The sequence below is a fragment of the Garra rufa genome, chromosome 7 (assembly GCF_049309525.1).
Source record: "Garra rufa chromosome 7, GarRuf1.0, whole genome shotgun sequence".
Lineage (NCBI taxonomy): Eukaryota > Metazoa > Chordata > Actinopteri > Cypriniformes > Cyprinidae > Garra > Garra rufa.
In genome coordinates this window covers 4,682,269-4,704,682 of record NC_133367.1, presented here as the reverse complement: position 1 = coordinate 4,704,682, position 22,414 = coordinate 4,682,269, and the positions used below count along the sequence as shown (strand labels likewise).

The 22,414-nt window shown below is 32.2% G+C and overlaps 1 protein-coding gene across 1 annotated transcript; it reads left to right on the top strand.

The window, feature by feature from the left end:
* Positions 1-1,036: 1,036 nt before the first annotated feature.
* LOC141337855 (PDZ domain-containing protein GIPC3-like) lies at positions 1,037-21,063 on the top strand. The gene is made up of 7 exons (XM_073843435.1): positions 1,037-1,063; positions 1,116-1,301; positions 3,749-3,929; positions 14,472-14,581; positions 14,660-14,741; positions 17,646-17,799; positions 20,505-21,063. Exons 1-6 carry the CDS (start codon positions 1,037-1,039, stop codon positions 17,795-17,797), a joined length of 738 nt encoding a protein of 245 aa, XP_073699536.1. The 3' UTR covers positions 17,798-17,799; positions 20,505-21,063.
* The last annotated feature ends 1,351 nt before the right edge of the window (positions 21,064-22,414 follow it).

Genomic DNA, 22,414 nt, shown 5'->3' with positions numbered 1-22,414 from the left:
GTCAATTACTAGTTAACCGCCATCTAGTGTTAATCGTGCGCGTGACCGGTCGCGCTCACGACGGAAATAAAAATAATGTTTCATATTCAGTGGCTAGTAAATGAAAAACGTTTGATGAAACAAGTTTTAAATATTGGAAATCTTAAAATAGGAGACTCAAAATGTACTATATATATATATATATATATATATATATATATATATATATATATATATATATATATATATATATATAGGCTATATATATATATATATATAACACAATAAAATGTTGGTTTTGTTTGTGACAGTGGCTAGTACATTTTGAAAGAATTACATAAATTAAAATAAATGTAATTAATTATTTAAAAAATAACATAAAAATGTTCTCCTATAGCCTATGCTACTGGTTAGTAAACAAACAAACAAACAAAAAAAAATGGTAAAGTTTGGGGTCACATATTCAGTGAAGAGTAAATAAAAACGTTTCATGAAACAATTTTGAAATATTAAAAGTTTGAAATATTGAAAAATGTAATATCTGAGACTCAAACATAGAAAAATACAATCCTGGAACAAAAACAAAACAAACTGAATTAACAATTAATAGATGGACAAAAATAAATAATAAATAAAACAACAAACCAAACAAACTTGCTTCGGCTTGAGGCGAAAGTTTACCGTTAAGAAAGTCATAAAACGGTCACGTGAGCATTTATGCCTTCAAACCGCTATAAAAAATACATTTACTCACATTTACAGCTCTGAAAAGAAGTAAATAATTCATCTCGGTCGTTTTAGGCACATATTAAATCATTTAAAACATCTGAATGGAAATGAATAAGAACTTTCGCGCCCAAATTCTAGCAAACAGGGGTGTTAGCATCTGTTAGCATAGTTAAACGTTGCGATACAAAAACAAATGATCTTTTAATCAACATTTATCGATGCTAGCTCGTTGTTTGACTCCCTAACACACTAATATTAGTTATATTCTATTCAAGTACTAGTTAACAGCCACAACGCCATCTAGTGTTAATCGTGCGCGTGACCGCGGATGGAAAACGGCGGTAAAGGTTCCGGTGTCCGTTTTCTCTGTAGTCTGACACATGTTTGTCTATTTTTTCCCCCTCAAGATCCTTTTCTGCACCCTGAACTCACACAAAGTGGACATGCAGAAGCTGCTGGGTGGTCAGATCGGTTTGGAGGACTTCATCTTCGCCCATGTGAGGGGAGAAACCAAAGAGGTGGAGGTCGTTAAAACCGAGGACGCGCTCGGACTCACCATCACCGACAACGGCGCGGGATACGCCTTCATTAAAGTGCGTGCTTCTGCTGGTTATCCGGTTAACCAGGTTAACGAGTTTCCTGGAAGACGAAACTGAAGTGTCGAGAAACTTAACATTTGAGCCCCTAACCTGAAAATACAGCTAAATATATAAGAAAATAAGAACAAAAGCTGAATGAATGAATAAACAAACAAAATAAATACAAAATATACACTGTTTTCCTATATTCAAGTGTCTAACAAATGGAAAATAAGAATATAGTGTGTTTAGCTATCAAGTTAACTGGCACATTTCCTGGAATACCACAAAAAAACTGGAATATTGAAAAATAAAATCTGGAACAAAAGCAAACATACAAAAAAGAATAAAAAAAAAACAATATTATCTTAACATCTTAACATGAAAATGAAAAAACAATATTGGAACAAAATCAAAAAATAATAAATAAGATAAAATAAACAATAATATTGTAAATGGAAAATTACTTAATAATAATAATAATTATAATAAAAATAAAAATATGAAATGCTTTCGTATATATACCAGTGGTGAAATAAATAATTTCTTTAATTATTTAAAAAACATTATAAATAAAAATGCTCTATTGTATGGCAGTGGTTAGTTAATAAATGAAAAATAAAATAAAAAAAGATTAGTACAAATTTAACATGTTTTGTATATTCAGTGCTAGTAAATGAAAAAAGTTTGATGAAACAAGTTTGAAATAATGAAAAATTTACATTTTGAGTCTAAAAAACAAAACAAATGGAATAAATGAAATAAGTCTCGATGAGACAACAACGTTAAATTAACTTCACATTAAATGTAAATCTTTAAAAAAATATACAAGTAAAAATAAATTAAAAGAGCAGTTAAAAATAGTGAAATAAAATAGTTATAAATAAAATAATAATAATAAATGAATAAAGTAAGGTAGGAAGTAATTAAGAAATAATTAAATAAATAAGAAAACATTAATAAGAATGTTGGTTTTGTGTGTGCCAGTGGCTAGTAAATGGAAAAAAGAAATACATAAATAATAAAATAAAAATGTTTAGTATATTCAGTGACTAGTAAATAAAAAATGTTTCATAAAACACGTTTGAAATATTGAAAAATGTAATATTTGAGACTCAAAAAGGAAACTACAGTCCTGAAACAAAAACAAATGGAATCAACAAATAAATAAAGACTTGAAAAAAAGAATAAATTATTATAATTTTTTTTAAAATAAATAAATAATAAAAAGTTAAATTAACTATTTTATATCAGATGCACAAAAATGCAGGGTCTAAAAAAGAAAAAGAAAAAATATAATCCTGGAACAAAAACAAAACAAATGGAATGAACAAATAAATTACTTGAAAAATAATAAATAAAAACAAAAAAACATGAACTCACGATGAAACAACATAAAAGTCTAAATTAAATGGACTATTTTATATCAAATGCACAAAAATGCAGTATATACATCTAAAAAACAATTAAATAAGTAAAAATAAATAAATATAATTAAGAGCATTTAAAAAAGTGAAATAAAATAGGTACAAACAAAAAAGAACAAACAAATAAATAAATAAAGTCTAATAGCTAGTTAAAGCAAAATAAATGAAATAAATAAGATAAATAAATAAATGAAAATGTTAAATGCTTTTGTATATACCAGTGGCTGGTAAATAAAAAATAAATGTAATTTATACATATATTTATATGTAATTTATATTAAAATAAATAAATAAATAAAAATGCTAGTCACATGCCAGTGGTTAGTATATGACAAATAAATTAATAAAATGATAAAATAAATAAATAAATAAATAAATGTTTCATATATTCAGGCAAGTATATCTATCTATTTCAAGTTTGAAATATTAAAAATGTTAAAATTTAAGACCCTGGAACAAAAACAAAACAAATGGAATGAACAAATAACAATAAATGAACAAATAATAATACTAATAATAATAAAAACAGACATAAAGTAATATATTGAAATAAAAATGTTACATGCTTTTGTATATGCACCAGTGGCTGATTAAGTAAAAATAAATGTAATTATTTATTTAAAAAAATATATACATACCAGTGATGAGTAAATGAAAAATAAATGAATAAATAAATAACATAAAAAATATAAAAGTAAATGTTTTGTACATTCAGTAGCTAGTAAATGAAAAAAAAAAAAAAATGAAAATGAATATGTAATGTTAATTTTATACCAGCGTTGTACCGTTTCCTGGAAAAAAAGTTTGAAATATTGAAAATGCTCAAATTTGAGAATCAAAAAGGAAAATTCAACCCTGGAGCAAAAACAAAACAAAAGGAATGCAATAATAATTTAATGAATTGCAAATGTAAATGATGTAAAAAACTGTAAACCAGAATCAACCAAATAGTTTTATACATTATTTTTCTTATCTATTGTCCATGATAAGATATTATAAAAACTATATTATGTTATATTATGTGTCGTGTTTTAGAGGATAAAGGAAGGCAGCACCATCGACCAAATCAAGACGGTGTGTGTCGGTGATCACATCGAGGCCATAAACGACCAGAGCATTGTGGGATGTCGGCATTATGAAGTGGCGAAGATGCTGAAAGAGCAGTCGAGAGGAACGCCGTTCACCCTGCGCCTAGTCGAACCCAAGAAAGCCTTCGGTGAGAACTCATATTAATATCTCACATAACATAATATCTCACAATGATACTTACAGCTGGTTCACTCTGGACCTTATATTTAGGAGAACAGCTCCATCATGTGTTCACACTATGGAATAACATTGTAGTATATGAAGGTGTTATATATTAGAGTAGTATATTAGTGAAAAAATATTATTTTATTACATATATATATTGTATATTATTAAAATAATTACTTTATTGTATATTTATAAATGTATTAATTTTGAAAATGCACATATGTAAAAACACTAAATCGTATTTATTTATTTAAAACATTTATATATAATAATTATATAATCTGTAAACATATTAATTTACTAAATATTTAATATTGGAACAAAAACAAACAAAAACTAAATAAAATAACAATATTAAAAAAGCTTGAAAATATTGAGAATCTTAACATGAAAGTGAAAAAAACACAATAAACAAAATAAAATAATAATAAATAAATAAGATAAAATAAACAAAAATATTGTAAATGGAGAATTACTTAATAATAACAATAATAATAATAAAAATAAAAATGTTAAATGCTTTTGTATATACCAGTGGTGAAATAAATCATTTAATTAATTATTAAAAAAATAATACATGAAAAATTGTTTATTGTATGACAGTGGTTAAGAAATAAATGAAAAAAATAAAATAAAATAAAAAAGATTAGTACAAATTTAACATGTTTTGCATATTCAGTGCTAGGAAATTAAAAAAAAGTTTGATAAAACAAGGTTGAAATACTGAAAAACTTAAATTCTGAGTCTAAAAAAAAAACAAAAAAAAAACAAAACAAATGGAATAAATAACCTAAAAATAATAATAAATGAAAAAAGTCAGGATGAGACAAGAATGTTAAAATAGGGACTGGATAAATAAATAAACAACTTGATGTTGTGAACAAAAATAAATAACAATAAAAAAACAATTGACGACATAAAGGAAAATAACTACAAATGTATTTATGTGCAAAAAAAAAAAAAAAAAAAAATATATATATATATATATATATAGCCATAAATTGAAGAGTAGAGCGCCATTGTGTAGTAAAAGAAAGTCTAAAAATGTAAACATACTGTGTATGTTGAAAATATGCAATATATTTTGCAACAGTCTTATATTATTATATTTATTTAAATATTTTTAAATAATATATGCAACAATAAAAGCGCAGTATATTATATTTATATATTTATTTCATATACAAGTAAAATGCACACGGTTCAGAAATGTTTGAGTCGCTCATGAACACAATAAACACGTGATTAATGTCATTAATCAGATTTATATCATTGCATTACAGCGACCTCAGACAACCCGCGCCATGCAGGAAATAACAATGAACTCTTAAACGGTCTGAAGAGGTGATTTCCTCAAATTGTATTTTAAAATCAAGTCAGTTTTTAAAGACCGACTTGAACGGAAAGACGCCTTTTTTTCCATTCGTCAAGGAAAAGTCTGAGGGTTCAAGGGCGTAGGGATATCCACAGACTACTAAATTACAATATATATAAAAAACAATTAAATATATGTGTATGTAACCACTGTTGTTGCTCAAATTATTTTTAAATATAGTGAATTAAGCTACAAACTCGATCATAATGCGCTGTTGCCATCGAACATGGATTGTTTTGCTAGTTAGCAGTGAACCGTTACCTCACCTGAATATGTTCGTAGATTTGTGTTGGATGTCATCTTTGGAATCGAAATATTGATATTTAATTTGTAAACGTAATACCTCTTTCGCTTTTTGTCACTTATTTCAGTCAATGTCATAAAACTTGCGAGTTAAAGCAGTAGTAGTACTGACAGTGTCGCGTAAACAAGGCTGAAGATGCGAAAAGCGGCGGAACAGAGACGAACCGAATCATTTGAGTGAGTCATTTACGCTGGAACCGCTCTGATTGATTCAAACTCTTGACTTTGATAAGTTCAAGCGATTCACTAGCAAAAACCAGATCTAAAGAGCAATTTATTTTTTAATTTCGACATCACTTGTAATGATTTTAAAAAGCACGTAGAGATGGGTGAAACGGTTTGAAACTCCGAATCAGTTCAACTATTACGTCGCAAAATGATTCCCTGTTTCAAAGAGCTCATCATTTGATCATTTGATTCAGATCGGGACCTCAGACCGTGTATTGCGAATCGAAGCTTCACGTATTGCGAATCATTTGATTCAGATCGAGATTTTTGAGCACAGATTGCGAATCATATGATTTAGATCGAAATCCCTGATCTGAATCAAGTTATTCCCGATGCTCAATCTGAAGTTCAGCCTAAATATTGTTTCGTGAACCATTTCAGAATTGCGAATCATTAAGTTAACAACATTTTTTGCAAACCCGCTCCATGTTCCGATCTAAATCAAACGATTCGCAATCCGTGCTCGAAAGTCCTGATCTGAATCAAATGATTCACAAACCCGCTCCAAACTCCTGTCTGAATAACGATTTGCAAACTATCATATCAGATCTTGACTTCGGAGTGTGGATTGTGAATCATTCGATTCCCGAAATGACTTGCAAACCCGCCCCATGTTCTGATCTAAATCAAACGATTCGCGATCATCGAAGAACCTCATCTGAATCTTTTTCATTTAATCTGAAACATTTTTATTATTGTTAGTTTGTATATTCCGCTTTTGTTTATAACTTTTATTTCACTATTTTGACTGCGTTTAGTTATATTTATTCATTTATTTTTTACTTTGTTGTCTCATTGTGACTTCACGTTTATTTATTACAATATTTAAAACTTCTTCATTTACTAGCCACTCGTGAATTTGTAATGATGTTAAAAAGCATGTAGTGATAGGTGAAACGGAGCTTTTTGAAACTCTGAATCAGTTAAACTATTACGTCGCAAAACTATTCACTTTTTCAAAGAGCTCCAACCTGATTGTCTATCGTGAATCCTTTGATTCAGTTTGATTCGTGTATTGCGAATCATTTAGATCGGAGCTTCACGTATCGGGAATCATTTGATTCAGATCGAGATTTTTGAGCACAGATTGTGAATCATATGATTTAGATCGAAACGTGGAGCGATCTGCGCTTCTAAGTCACGATCTGAAATAAGCATTTGCTAATTATTGTTATTTTATTATTTTGATTATTTTGATTATTTTGATTATTTTATTTAGACTTGACTTGCACAGATTGCGCATCATTTGATTCAGACTTTTAGCACAGATCGAACTTCGGAGCGAATTTGTGAATAATTTGATTCAGATCGAAAGTGGAGAGGGCTCTCAAATCATTTCGGGAATTGAATGATACACGCTCCAAAGTCACGATCTGAAATGATGGTTTGTGAATCGTTAGTGGGTTTGCGAATCATTTGATTCAGATCGGGACTTTCGAGCGCAGATTGCAATTAGTTTGATTTAGACCGGAATTGGAGAGGGTTTGCAAATAAGTTTGGGAACTTAATGATTTGCGATCCGTGCTTCAAAGTCACGATCTGAAATAGTTTGTAAATCATTATTTAGGCTGGACTTCAGATCACGCATTGCAAATGATTTGATTCAGATCGGGACTTTCGAGCACGGATCGTGAATCATTTGATTTAGATCAGAACCTGGAGCGGGTTTGTGAATCATTTCAGGAATCGAATGATTCACGATTCACGCTTCGAAGTCATGATCTGAAATAATACTTTGCAAATCATTTATACTGGACTACAGAGTGCGGATCGCAAATCATTTGATTCAGATTGGGACTTTTGAGTGTGAATCGCGAATTGTTTGATTTAGATCAGAATGTGGAGTGGGTTTGTGAATCATTTCGGGAATCGAATGATTCACGATCCACGCTTCGAAGTCATGATCTGAAATAATACTTTGCAAATCATTTATACTGGACTACAGAGTGCGGATCGCAAATCATTTGATTCAGATTGGGACTTTTGAGTGTGAATCGCGAATTGTTTGATTTAGATCGGAATGTGGAGTGGGTTTGCGAATCATTTCGGAAAATCGAATGATTTGCGATCTGCGCTCTAAAGTCCTGATCTGAAATAATGGTTCAAGAATCATTATTTAGACTGTACTTCAGGATCGTAAATCATTTGATTCAGATTGGGACTTTCACACATGGATTGCGAATCGTTTGATTTAGATCAGAACATGGAGCGGGTACACGAATCGTTTCGGGAACCGAATCATTCGCGACCCGCGCTTCAAAGTCCCGATCTGAAACGATGGTTCCCAAATAGTTATTCAGACAGGAGTTTGGAGCAGGTTTGCAAAACATTTGATTCAGATCGGGACTTTCGAGCATGGTTTCGTTTGATTAGACATGGAGCGGGTTCACAAATAATTCTGTAAATGTAATTATTCACGATCTGATCTGCGCTCCGAAGTCAAGATCTGAAATAATGGTTCGCAAATCATTATTTAGACTGGACTTCAGAGCGCAGAGCACAGAGCAGAGATCACACATCGATTCAGAACTGGACTTTCAAGTGCGGATTGCTAATGGTTTGATTTAGATCGGAACGTGGAGCGGGTTTGCGAATCATTTCGGGAACTGAATGATTCGCGATCCGCACTCCAAAGTCACAATCTGAAATAATGGTTCGCAAATCATTATTTAGACTGGGCTTCGGAGCAAATTTGCGAATCACTTGATTCAGATCGGAAAGTGGAGTGGGTTTACAAATCATTTTGGGAATCAAATGATTCGTGCTCTGTGCTCCGAAGTCATGATCTGAAATGGTGGTTTGTGAATCGTTATTTCGACGGGAGATCGGAGCTGGATTGTGAATCATTTGATTCAGATCTAGACTTTCGAGCATGGATCATGAATTGTTTGATTTAGATCGGAACATGGAGCGGGTTCACAAATCATTCTGGCAATCGAATGATTCACGATTCGAAGTCACGACCTGAAATGATGGTTCGCGAATCGTTATTCAGACAGGAGTTTGGAGTGGGTTTGCGAATCGTTTGATTCAGATCGGAACTTCTGCGTGGATCGCAAATTGTTTGATTTTGATCGGAACATGGAGCAAGTTCGAAGTTCTGAACTGAAATAATAGTTCGCAAATCACTTTTCAGATGAGATTTCAGAGCGCAGGTCGTGAATCTTTTAATTCAGATCGGAACTTCAGCGCGGATTGTTTGATTTTGATTGGAACATGAAGCAAGTTCATGAATCATTTCGGGAACTGAATGATTTGCGATCCACGCTCCGAAGTCTTGATCTGAAATAATGGTTCGCAAATCACTTTTCAGATGGGATTGATTTAGATTTGATTTAGATCGGAACTTTGAATGATTCACAAACTGAAATGATAGTTCACAAATAATTTGATTCAGATTGAAACTTTGGAGCGGGTTTGCAAATAATTTGATTCAGAGCGGAACTTCAAATCACGTATTGCGAATCATTTGATTCGGATCGGGACTTCGTTGCGGGTTTGCAAATCATTTGATTTAGATTGTGAATCATTTCGGGAGTTGAACGATTTCACAAATCATTTGATTTAGATTGTGAATCATTTCGGGAGTTGAACGATTTCACAAATCATTTGATTTAGGTCGGAACTTTGGAGTGGGTTTGTGAATCTTTTAATTCAGATCGGAACTTCGGCGCGGATTGTTTGATTTTGATTGGAACATGAAGCAAGTTCATGAATCATTTCGGGAACTGAATGATTTGCGATCCACGCTCCGAAGTCTTGATCTGAAATAATGGTTCGCAAATCACTTTTCAGATGGGATTGATTTAGATTTGATTTAGATCGGAACTTTGAATGATTCACAAACTGAAGTGATAGTTCACAAATAATTTGATTCAGATTGAAACTTCAAATCACGTATTGCGAATCATTTGATTCGGATCGGGACTTCGTTGCGGGTTTGCAAATCATTTGATTTAGATTGTGAATCATTTCGGGAGTTGAACGATTTCACAAATCATTTGATTTAGGTCGGAACTTTGGAGTGGGTTTGTGAATCTTTTAATTCAGATCGGAACTTCGGCGCGGATTGTTTGATTTTGATTGGAACATGAAGCAAGTTCATGAATCATTTCGGGAACTGAATGATTTGCGATCCACGCTCCGAAGTCTTGATCTGAAATAATGGTTCGCAAATCACTTTTCAGATGGGATTGATTTAGATTTGATTTAGATCGGAACTTTGAATGATTCACAAACTGAAGTGATAGTTCACAAATAATTTGCTCCGCGCTCCATAGTCGTGATCTTAAATGTTGGTTCACGAATCATTTGATTCAGATCGAAACTTATATTATAGTAAAAGTGAAGTAACCATTTTGTTTTGATTTTTCTTTTCATGAGGGATGTTGCCAGGTTAACAAAAAATGTCCCTAGCAATAATCTTGATCAAACAATTAAATGTCTGTTGCCTTTGGGTTTAATACGAACTCTGACTGGAAGCCGTTCAAACAGCTGAAGGCTTTAAGACGCACTGGAACAATGTGTCTAATTCATGTGTGTATGAACTACTGGCCTTCATAAACGAGCCAGTAATTGCTCCGCGCTCAGGTCTGAGTAATTACAGACTCAAAGCCGTAAATACTAATAATTAGCCGAGGCGCGTTCTTCCCACAGAGAAGCAAACACTCATGTAAATCTGGACACGCTCGGCAGACTGAGCAAACGGCGAACGAGTGCTAATGTGCGCGCAGCAGCCCCTGCTTTCGGTGACAGCCAATTACTGCCGTTAATAATTGAAAGGCCTTTGATTATCATTATAGCATTAGCTAATTGGATGTTTTAGAGTGATGGATTAGCCTTTGTGAGAGAAGCGCGGGGTAATTACGCTCCCGAACGCTCGCTCAATTCCCTCACTGTGTTTGTACATAGAAGATCAAAGGAAACATGGCCGCCGCTCGCTGCTAATGCAGACCCTAGCGAGATGGAACTGGGTAACTAAAGGAGAAGGAGCTAGTTTCTGCTTTAGAAGAGTATATTTAAAGAGATACAGCCTTCTGAATTAGCTTCACTCCAGTTAGCTTTTTGTTTGTTGTTTGTAGCGAAGCTAACTCCAGTTTTAAAAAGTTTAGCTTGACTGTAGATAAACTATATTGTTAATTAAAAACATCTTGACAAATTATGGGAAAGACTATACAATATATGCAATGTATCACATAACTGAAGAAATGTTAATGGCATGTTAATAGTGTTAATACTGCTAGCAACATGCTAATCATGCTAACTTCATGTATCATGTTAGCATTTGGCTAACAACATGCTAGAATCACCTAGTTATGTGCTAAGACATGCTAATAGAATGTTAACATCACGTTAATGACACATTAGCATTATGCTAAATATATTAACATTTTTTTAAAGACATGCTAATAATCATAATCATGCTAACAACATGCTAATCATGTTAACTTCATGTATCATGTTAGCATTTGGCTAACAACATGCTAGGATCATCTACTTATGTGCTAAGACATGCTAAAAGAATGTTAACATCACGTTAATGATACATTAGCATAATGATAAATATATTAGCTTTTTTTAAAGACATGTTAATAATCATAATCATGTTAGCATCTTGTTAAAACATGCTTGCATCATGCTAGCAACATGCTAATCATGCTAACTTCATGTAACAAAATGCTAATCATGTTAGCATGTTGCTAGCATCATGCTAATCATGTTAAAATGTTGTTAAAACATGATAGGGTCATGCTAGCAACATGCTTATCATGTTAACTTCATGTATCATGTTAGCATTTGGCTAACAACATGCTAGGATCATCTACTTATGTGCTAAGACATGCTAAAAGAATGTTAACATCACGTTAATGATACATTAGCATAATGATAAATATATTAGCTTTTTTTAAAGACATGTTAATAATCATAATCATGTTAGCATCTTGTTAAAACATGCTTGCATCATGCTAGCAACATGCTAATCATGCTAACTTCATGTAACAAAATGCTAATCATGTTAGCATGTTGCTAGCATCATGCTAATCATGTTAAAATGTTGTTAAAACATGCTAGGGTCATGCTAGCAACATGCTTATCATATTAACTTCATGTATCATGTTAGCATTTGGCTAACAACATGCTAGGATCATCTACTTATGTGCTAAGACATGCTAATAGAATGTTAACATCACGTTAATGACACATTAGCATAATGTTAAATATATTAGCATTTTTTAAAGACATGCTAATAATCTTAATCATATTAGCATCTTGTTAAAACATGCGTGCATCATGCTAGCAACATGCTAATAATGCTAACTTCATGTAACAAAATGCTAATCATGTTATCATGTTGCTAGCATCATGCTAATCATGTTAAAATGTTGTTAAAACATGCTAGGGTCATGCTAGCAACATGCTTATCATGCTAACTTCATGTATCATGTTAGCATTTGGCTAACAACATGCTAGGATCATCTACTTATGTGCTAAGACATGCTAAAAGAATGTTAACATCACGTTAATGATACATTAGCATAATGATAAATATATTAGCTTTTTTTAAAGACATGTTAATAATCATAATCATGTTAACATCTTGTTAAAACATGCTTGCATCATGCTAGCAACATGCTAATCATGCTAACTTCATGTAACAAAATGCTAATCATGTTAGCATGTTGCTAGCATCATGCTAATCATGTTAAAATGTTGTTAAAACATGATAGGGTCATGCTAGCAACAAGCTTATCATGTTAACTTCATGTATCATGTTAGCATTTGGCTAACAACATGCTAGGATCACCTACTTATGTGCTAAGACATGCTAATAGAATGTTAACATCACGTTAATGACACATTAGCATTATGCGAAATATATTAGCATTTTGTAAAGACATGCTAATAATCTTAATCATATTAACATCTTGTTAAAACATGCTTGCATTATGCTAGCAACATACTAATCATGCTAACTTCATGTAACAAAATGCTAATCATGTTAACTTCACATAACAAAATGCTAATCATGTTAGCATGTTGCTAGCATCATGCTAATCATGTTAAAATCTTGTTAAACATGCTAGGGTCATGCTAGCAACATGCTTATCATGTTAACTTCATGTATCATGTTAGCATTTGGCTAACAACATGCTAGGATCATCTACTTATGTGCTAAGACATGCTAATAGAATGTTAACATCACGTTAATGACACATTAGCATAATGCTAAATATTTAGCATTTTTTAAAGACATGCTAATAATTTCAATCATATTAGCATCTTGTTAAAACATGCTTGCATCATGCTAGCAACATGCTAATCATGCTAACTTCATGTAACAAAATGCTAATCATGTTAACTTCACATAACAAAATGCTAATCATGTTAGCATGTTGCTAGCATCATGCTAATCATGTTAAAATCTTGTTAAACATGCTAGGGTCATGCTAGCAACATGCTTATCATGTTAACTTCATGTATCATGTTAGCATTTGGCTAACAACATGCTAGGATCACCTACTTATGTGCTAAGACATGCTAATAGAATGTTAACATCATGTTAATGTCACATTAGCATTATGCTAAATATATTAGCATTTTTTAAAGACATGCTAATAATCATAATTATGTTAGCATCTTCTTAAAGCATGCTTGCATCATGCTAGCAACATGCTAATCATGCTAATCATGTTGCTAGCATCATGCTAATCATGTTAAAATGTTGTTAAAACATGCTAGGGTCATGCTAGCAACATGCTTATTATGTTAACTTCATTTATCATGTAAGCATTTGGCTAACAACATGCTAGGATCACCTACTTATGTGCTAAGACATGCTAATAGAATGTTAACATCACGTTAATGACACATTAGCATTATGCTAAATATATTAGCATTTTTTAAAGACATGCTAATAATCTTAATCATATTAACATCTTGTTAAAACATGCTTGCATCATGCAAACAACATACTAATCATGTTAAATTCATGTAACAAAATGCTAATCATGTTGGCATTTTGTTAGCATCATGCTAATCATCTTAGCATCTTGTTAAGAACATGTTAACATCAAGCTAGCAACATGTTAATCGTGCTAATTTCATATTGTGTGAACATGTTGCTAATATAACGCTAACAACATTAGCATGCTATTGATTAAGGTTAGTATTAATGCCTAGCGCAGAGTTTTGGCACAGCAAGCACCACTTAAATGTTTTATTTAATTATATAAATTATTATATAAAAATATTTTTAAGATGAATATAAAATATAAATAATATAGAATATTAAAAAATATGAATAATAAGGAAAATGTACAATATACAGAAAAAAAGGAACAATGATGAATAAAATGATGCATTAATAAAGAAATCATGCTTACATTATATAAGTGGATATGAGCTGGACAGTTTCTCAGAAATTTCAGTCATAAACAGGAAACTAAAGCCTAGACATTCTTTCATCAATCGCTCCTAATGATTCAATCTGCTTTCCTGTTTTGTGGCTGCACCCAAAACGCCAGCCAGATGTCGATCGCTAATGCGGCGAGGCGATCAAAGGGTTAAGTGTGTTTGTGTTTGTGTGTCCATCAGACATGATAGGCCAGAGGACGCGAGCGCCCAAGTCCAGCGAGGGCAAAATGGTGAGCGGGAAGGAGACGCTGCGGCTGCGCTCCAGAGGATCAGCCACGCTGGAGGAAATCGTGAGTCAGGCTGCAGATCCCAGGCCTTTTCAACCTTAACTCTGCTCTCCGTCTCATCAGCCGTTTGTCTTCCAACAGCCCAACGAGTTTGAAGACAAGGCCATCAAGAAGGTCGACGACCTGCTGGAGAGTTACATGGGGATTCGAGATATCGAGCTCGGTGAGATCCTTCAGGGAATTCGGATGTTGCCGTAAAAGGCCTGCGAAACTCGAGGAGAATGTCTCTGCAATTCCCATGAATTCATTAGTGAAGGCATTTTGTGGACGCCTGGGATCGACTCGTTCCAAAAGAGCTATTTAAAGCAACAGTGCACTCAAAAATGACAATTCCAGATTCATTAGTTTTGGCAAAATGTGTCATTCCATCACTTGCTCATTAATGGATGCGAATGGGTGCCGTCAGAATGAGAGTCCGAACAACTGATAAAAACATCACAGTAATCCAAACCACTGCAGTCCATTACAAAAATGTAATCTGATAAGTAATCCGATTATTGTTTTAGTTTTTAAATAAAAAATATGCGTCCCATATACTGGGATCGACTCGTTCCAAAAAAGCTATTTAAAGCAACAGTGCACCCAAAAATGACAATTCCAGATTCATCAGAATTGGAGAAATGTGTCATTCCATCACTTGCTCATTAATGGATGCAAATGGGTGCCGTCAGAATGAGAGTCCGAACAACTGATAAAAACATCACAGTAATCTAAACCACTCCAGTCCATTACAAAAATGTAATTTGATAAATAATCTGATTAATCTTTTAATTTTAAACTAAAATACGCGTCCTATATACTGGGATCGACTCATTCCAAAACAGTTATTTAAAGCAACACTGTACCCAAAAATGACAATTACGGATTTATCAGAATTGAAAAAATGTGCCATTCCATCACTTGCTCATCAATGGATGTGAATGGGTGCCGCCAGAATGATAGTCCGAACAACTGATAAAAACATCACAGTAATCCAAACCACTGCAGTCCATTACAAAAATGTAATCTGATAAGTAATCCGATTATTGTTTTAGTTTTTAAATAAAAAATATGCATCCCATATACTGGGATCGACTCGTTCCAAAAAAGCTATTTAAAGCAACAGTGCACCCAAAAATGACAATTCCAGATTCATCATAATTGGAGAAATGTGTCATTGCATCACTTGCTCATCAATGGATGCGAATGGGTGCCGTCAGAATGAGAGTCCAAACGGCTGATAAAAACATCACAGTAATCCAAACGACTCCAGTCCATTACAAAAATGTTATCCAATAAGTAATCCAATTAATCTTTTAATTTTAAACTAAAATACGCGTCCTATATACTGGGATCGACTCATTCCAAAACAGTTATTTAAAGCAACACTGTACCCAAAAATGACAATTACGGATTTATCAGAATTGAAAAAATGTGCCATTCCATCACTTGCTCATCAATGGATGTGAATGGGTGCCGCCAGAATGATAGTCCGAACAACTGATAAAAACATCACAGTAATCCAAACCACTGCAGTCCATTACAAAAATGTAATCTGATAAGTAATCCGATTATTGTTTTAGTTTTTAAATAAAAAATATGCATCCCATATACTGGGATCGACTCGTTCCAAAAAAGCTATTTAAAGCAACAGTGCATCCAAAAATGACAATTCCAGATTCATCAGAATTGGAGAAATGTGTCATTGCATCACTTGCTCATCAATGGATGCGAATGGGTGCCGTCAGAATGAGAGTCCAAATGGCTGATAAAAACACAAGTAATCCACTCCACTCCAGTCCATTACAAAAATGTAATCCAATAAGTAATCCGATTAATCTTTTTATTTTTATACTAAAATACGCGTCCCATATACTGGGATCGACTTGTTCCAAAAAAAGCTATTTAAAGCAACAGTGCACCCAAAAATGACAATTCCAGATTCATCAGAATAGGAGAAATGTGTCATTGCATCACTTGCTCATCAATGGATGTGAATGGGTGCCGTCAGAATGAGAGTCCAAACGGTTGATAAAAACACAAGTAATCCACACCACTCCAGTCCATTACAAAATGTAATCCAATAAGTAATCCGATTAATCTTTTTATTTTTATACTAAAATACGCGTCCCATATACTGGGATCGACTCGTTCCAAAAAAAGCTATTTAAAGCAACAGTGCACCCAAAAATGACAATTCCGGATTTATCAGAATTGAAAAAATTTTCCATTCCATCACCTGCTCATCAATGGATGTGAATGGGTGCCGTCAGAATGAGAGTCCAAACGGCTGATAAAAACATCACAGTAATCCAAACCACTCCAGTCCATTACAAAAATGTAATTCGATAAATAATCTGATTAATCTTTTAGTTTTTAACTAAAATATGCGTCCCATGTACTGGGATCGACTCGTTCCAAAAAAGCTATTTAAAGCAACAGTGCACCCAAAAATGACAATTCCAGATTCATCAGATTTGGCGAAATGTGTCATCCATCACTTGCTCATTAATGGATGTGAATGGGTGCCGTCAGAATGAGAGTCCAAACAGCTGATAAAAACATCACAGTAATCCACAAGTAACTCCAGTCAATTACAAATGTAATCCAATAAGTAATCCGATTAATCTTTTAGTTTTTAACTAAAATACGTGTCCCATATACTGGGATCAACTAGTTCCAAAAGAAAATATTTAAAGCAACAGTGTACCCAAAAATGACAATTACAGATTAATCAGAATTGGTGAAATGTGTCATTGCATCACTTGCTCGTTAATGGATGTGAATGGGTGCCGTCAGAACGAGAGTCCAAACATCTGATAAAACATCACAGTTATCCACAAGTAACTCCAGTCGATTACAAAAATGTAATCCAATAAGTAATCCGATCATTTTTTAACTAAAATACACATCTGTAATCCATAACAATGGATGTTAACTGATTGGAGTGGTGTGGATTACTTGTGGATTACTGTGATGTTTTTATTAGCTGTTTGGACTCTCATTCTGACGGCACCCATTCACATCCATTGGTGAGCAAGTGATGCAATGACCGATTTTGATTTCATACTGCTCTTTTTCCCTACAGCGACTACTATTGTGGAAGCTGGGAAGAACAAGAACAACCCGGATGATTTCGCAGAGGCCCTCGACTCTGTTCTGGGCGACTTCGGCTTTCCTGACGTCTTTCTGTTTGACGTTTGGGGTGCCATGGGAGACGTGAAGAATGGACGCTTTTAGAGGTAATGCGTGGATTATAATATTTTGTAAGTTGTTCCTTTTTGTCTTCTAGTCAAAATTGTTGTCGTAGGTGTAGTTTTCTTTCATTTTTATTTTCGTTTTAGTTTTTGAATTTCCCTTTTTTACATGCAAAGGCCTGGAAAATTTTCGGAAACTTTCCAAAAATGCCCAAAAGATTCTAAAAAATCCTGGACAGTTTTTTAAATTCCTGGAATGTTTTTGCAATTTATTGGAAATTTTAAACTTTTTGCAACCCTAGTAGGAATTACACTGTAATTTTGCATATATATATATATATATATATATATATATATATATATATATATATATATTTATATAACATTTAATATTACTCAACATTTTACTATTTATATATATATATATATATATATATATATATATGCTGTATATATAGAGTAAAAAATATAAAAAATAAATAAAAAATTTGAATAATAATTAATAATAATTAGTATAAGTAATATGAATAATTATAATATACTAATAAACATTATTAAATACTATCTTTATATTATTTTTTATCTATGTTAGTTTCAAATATATATTTTCAAATATTAACAATTCACAGAGATTTCTAAAATCATCTAATATATTTTATTATTTTTCTGATATTTTAGTTATGATTTATTTGCATTTGCTCCAAATATGCGGCAGGTTTTTATATACTGTTGAAAAAATAAGTATATTTAGATACTGCTATTTGTTTCTTTGTTATTCATAGCAAGTTTATTCAAAATATAGTTTATTTAAAATATTTAAAAAATGGTAATTGAAATAAAGTGGATGTATAAAATAATTTAAGAGATGAAAAAATGTAAAAATAATGTGATAAAATAAGATGAAAAAAATTAAAAATGTTGCACTGGCAAGCAAATTAAAAAAGTTGACGTACTTAAATGACTAAAAACTGAAAAAAAAAAAAAAAAACCTATACAGAAATGTTAAAAAAAATAAAAAAAATAAAAAATAGTGCTGTACAATGATTAATCGCATCAAAAATGTATTTACATGTATATATTTATATTCATATAATTTATATTATATATAAATATATATAACATATAATATATAAACATAATATATACATTCATGTGTGTGTATTTATACATAGATAATAAATAGACACAGTACACACATATACACAAAAATGTTTATTTTGAATGTGATTAATCACGATTTATTTTTAAAGTTTAATTGAACCTTTTAATGAAACAAACTTTAAAAATTACAAAAGCACATAACAACATTATTTTTTACAGATTTTTCAGTTAATGATTCGTTTGCATTTGCTCCAAATATGTGTCAGTTTTCATATATTGTTGAAAAAGTAAAAGTATATTTAGAAAATGCTGTTTGTTTTGTTGTTATACATACCAAGTTTATTTAAAATATAATTTGTTTAAAAAATATAAAAAATGGTAACTGAAATAAAGCTGAAAAAAAAAAGCATTTAAGAAAAAACACAATATAAATTATATGAATTAATATATATATATATATATATATATATATATATATGTGAATACTTTCAAAATATATATTGTATGTGTGTGTCTTTATTTATACATAATAAATATACAAGTACAGACACATATATTATATAAACAAAAACAGATTTCGGATGTGATTAATTGCGATTAATCGTTGCCCAGCTCTAATTTTAATTTTTATTTTCATTTCTGTATAGGTTTATGTTTTTAGTCATTTTAGTACTTAAACTTACACTTATTTTTATGTTTTAAGTTTTTATTACACTTTTTAAAAATAATTTTATGTGCTTTTGTCATTTTTATTAATTGCGATTAATCGCATCTTTTTGTGTACATAATATATGTGTGTGTATTATGTATATTTATTATATAAATATATTTAATATATCAACATAACATATTTTTTCATAAATATATACATGCATGTGTGTATTTTTATATACATAATAAATACACACAGTACACACACATATATTATGTACACAAAAACATTTATTTTGGATGCGATTAATCGCGATTAATCGTTACCCAGCACTAATAAAAATGACAAAAGCACAAAAAATTATTAAAACAAAAATTGCAATAAAAACTTAAAACATAAAAATAAGTGCTATTCTAAAATATTAATAAATACAATAATAGTATATAAAAATTTAATGAAATATTAAATGTTTTTGCAATTAAATTAGTCCCAATATATAGAAAGATGCTTTTTTAAAGAATCATATTAGTGTTGCCAAGTCCTCGGTTTTCGCGCAAATTTTGGCTACTTTAACATTGCAAATTTTACCTGGGGAACCCCACCAAAAAACATATATTTTACCCCCCAGAATGTTATTTTTACCACGTTTTTTACCCAAAACATGATTGGCCTAGTTTTAAACAATTAGACAGATTTTGATGTGAAAACCTGGCAACCCTGAAAACATGTAGTAACGCAATCAACCAGCATGAGCTAACTGGACCGCATTAAACTAGCCAAACATCCAGCCCTCATTTCATAACGGATATTTATTGACCTTTGCTGATATTTGTCTAAAAAAAGCACGCAGAGAACAAATAAAGCAGGTCATCTCAAGCGGGCAGCTCTCAAACACACAGAAACCCATTAGCGGGTCTTTCTTACTGACGATGGACAGATGTTATACGCTATCGCTATCTCACCCCAGCACATGCTTTTCCTCATCTGTGTTTTTCAGAGTACGTCAGACATCTGAGAGACTTTCGGCTTGATTTGTGACATCTGTCATCTCTTTTCATACACACAGCCCTCCAATTCCCACCTTGATCCTGAGGAACGGAAAACGTTGAGGTATTAGCCGCTAATCGGCCTGCTAATGTAAACATTCATTGGTTTAAAGCAATACGAAGTACAAAGTAGGTCAAACTGTATTTCCCACCAATGTGTATAGAGCCTAGGGTGTGTTTTACATGATAAATTTGACTTTTGAAGTATTACGATGTAGCATTTGTTAGCTTAGCTTAGCCTAGCCTCTGTTTGTTTTGCCGTCTGTTGTGTTATATATTAATACATGTGTTACAGGTGAAATGAATGGTCTTTTATGATTAATGACAGATCTTGTGACACGATTGTCTTGTGTATATATGAAAAAACAAACATTGAATGAACTCTATGCTCACATTCGATGTGTATTTAACTTAAAAAGTCAAGTAAACGTGTTTTGCGTATTGTATATCCTGTTTTACAACGGACCTGGTCCTTTTAGACGACCTGATGTGACATATTTGAATATGTGTAAAGATTAAAAACATACCACAAACTGACTTTTTGTACGTTCACAATTCATACAAATCTCCTTTAGTCAACGCGAGATCAAAATGGACGCTATTTACTTTGTTAAAACTCATTTTTGGTCTTCTGGGAGTCCAGAAGTAAAAATCCCATTCATTTTTTCCATAGGGGAATTTGTTAAACGGTAACATTAAACATTAAAGACGAACCTAGCGAAAAACCAAATGAATGGAATAAATCCAGAAAGTACTGAAAAAGTGGGCAGGGCCTATGCGCACAGGCTCCACCCCAAAACGACATCACTAAACACACTTCTATTTTAACCCCTCCTCCTTCAACCAACTGTAACGCTTCATCACCCAATCAATGGCCACCTGATAAAATCAAGCCCCACCCACCATTTGAATATGTATAAAGATTAAAAATGGTGCTATTTATTTATCTTGATACTTATTTTTGGTCTTATAGAGTCCAGAAGTAAAAACCCCATTTATTTTATTCCAGTGAAGGGGTTCGTTTTTAATATCAAACGGTAATGTTAAATACTGAAGACGAGCCTAGCGTGAGCTGCAATGTTGTAAGTTGATGGTATATACTTTAGTCGAAGCTGTCAGTCCACTTTATTTTCAACTTCCAACTTATTTTAACAGCAGAATTCTTGGTGAAAAACTACATTACCCATGATTCTGCAGTGAAACTTCCACCAATCAAAAAATCGCGATTAGCAAATGACACGAAGGGAGCTCCGCCCACTTTTTGTCCAATTTTTAAATACTTTTTTGTTTTGTTTGTAAAATTGTAATTTAACTCGTAGCTTGTTGATTTGATTGTGGCTTTTAACTCTTTAACGAAGACCTTGAAAAATCCCTATGGGCAAAATTAATGGAAGAAGTCCAGGAGTTCTGTAAAAAAAAGTGGGCTGGGCCTATGCGCAAAGGCTCCACCCAAAAATGATTCTGCAGTGAAATTTCCACCAATCAGAGAATCGCGACTAGCAAATGATGCTAAAAGAGCTCTGTTTGTGTATGATGTAACCGCTCTATTCTCTCAAACTTCTAAAATATTTTTATATATGCATATTTTGCAATACAACGTACAATATGTTGTTTCTATATAGACAATATTCCTAATTTCAATCAATCGTTTTCTATTTCGCCAAAGTTTTGAATTAATTTACGTCATTCGTAATACTTCATTGTAGTACTTTCCATGAAACATACTGTCATTTTGTCGGATTTTCACATTTTTTTGTTTCGAATCAGAGTTTGTAAACTTGTAATTTACCTCGTATCTTCTTGGTTCGATTGTGGCTTTTAACTCTTTAACGAAGACTTGAAAAATTTGGGAAAGTGGGTG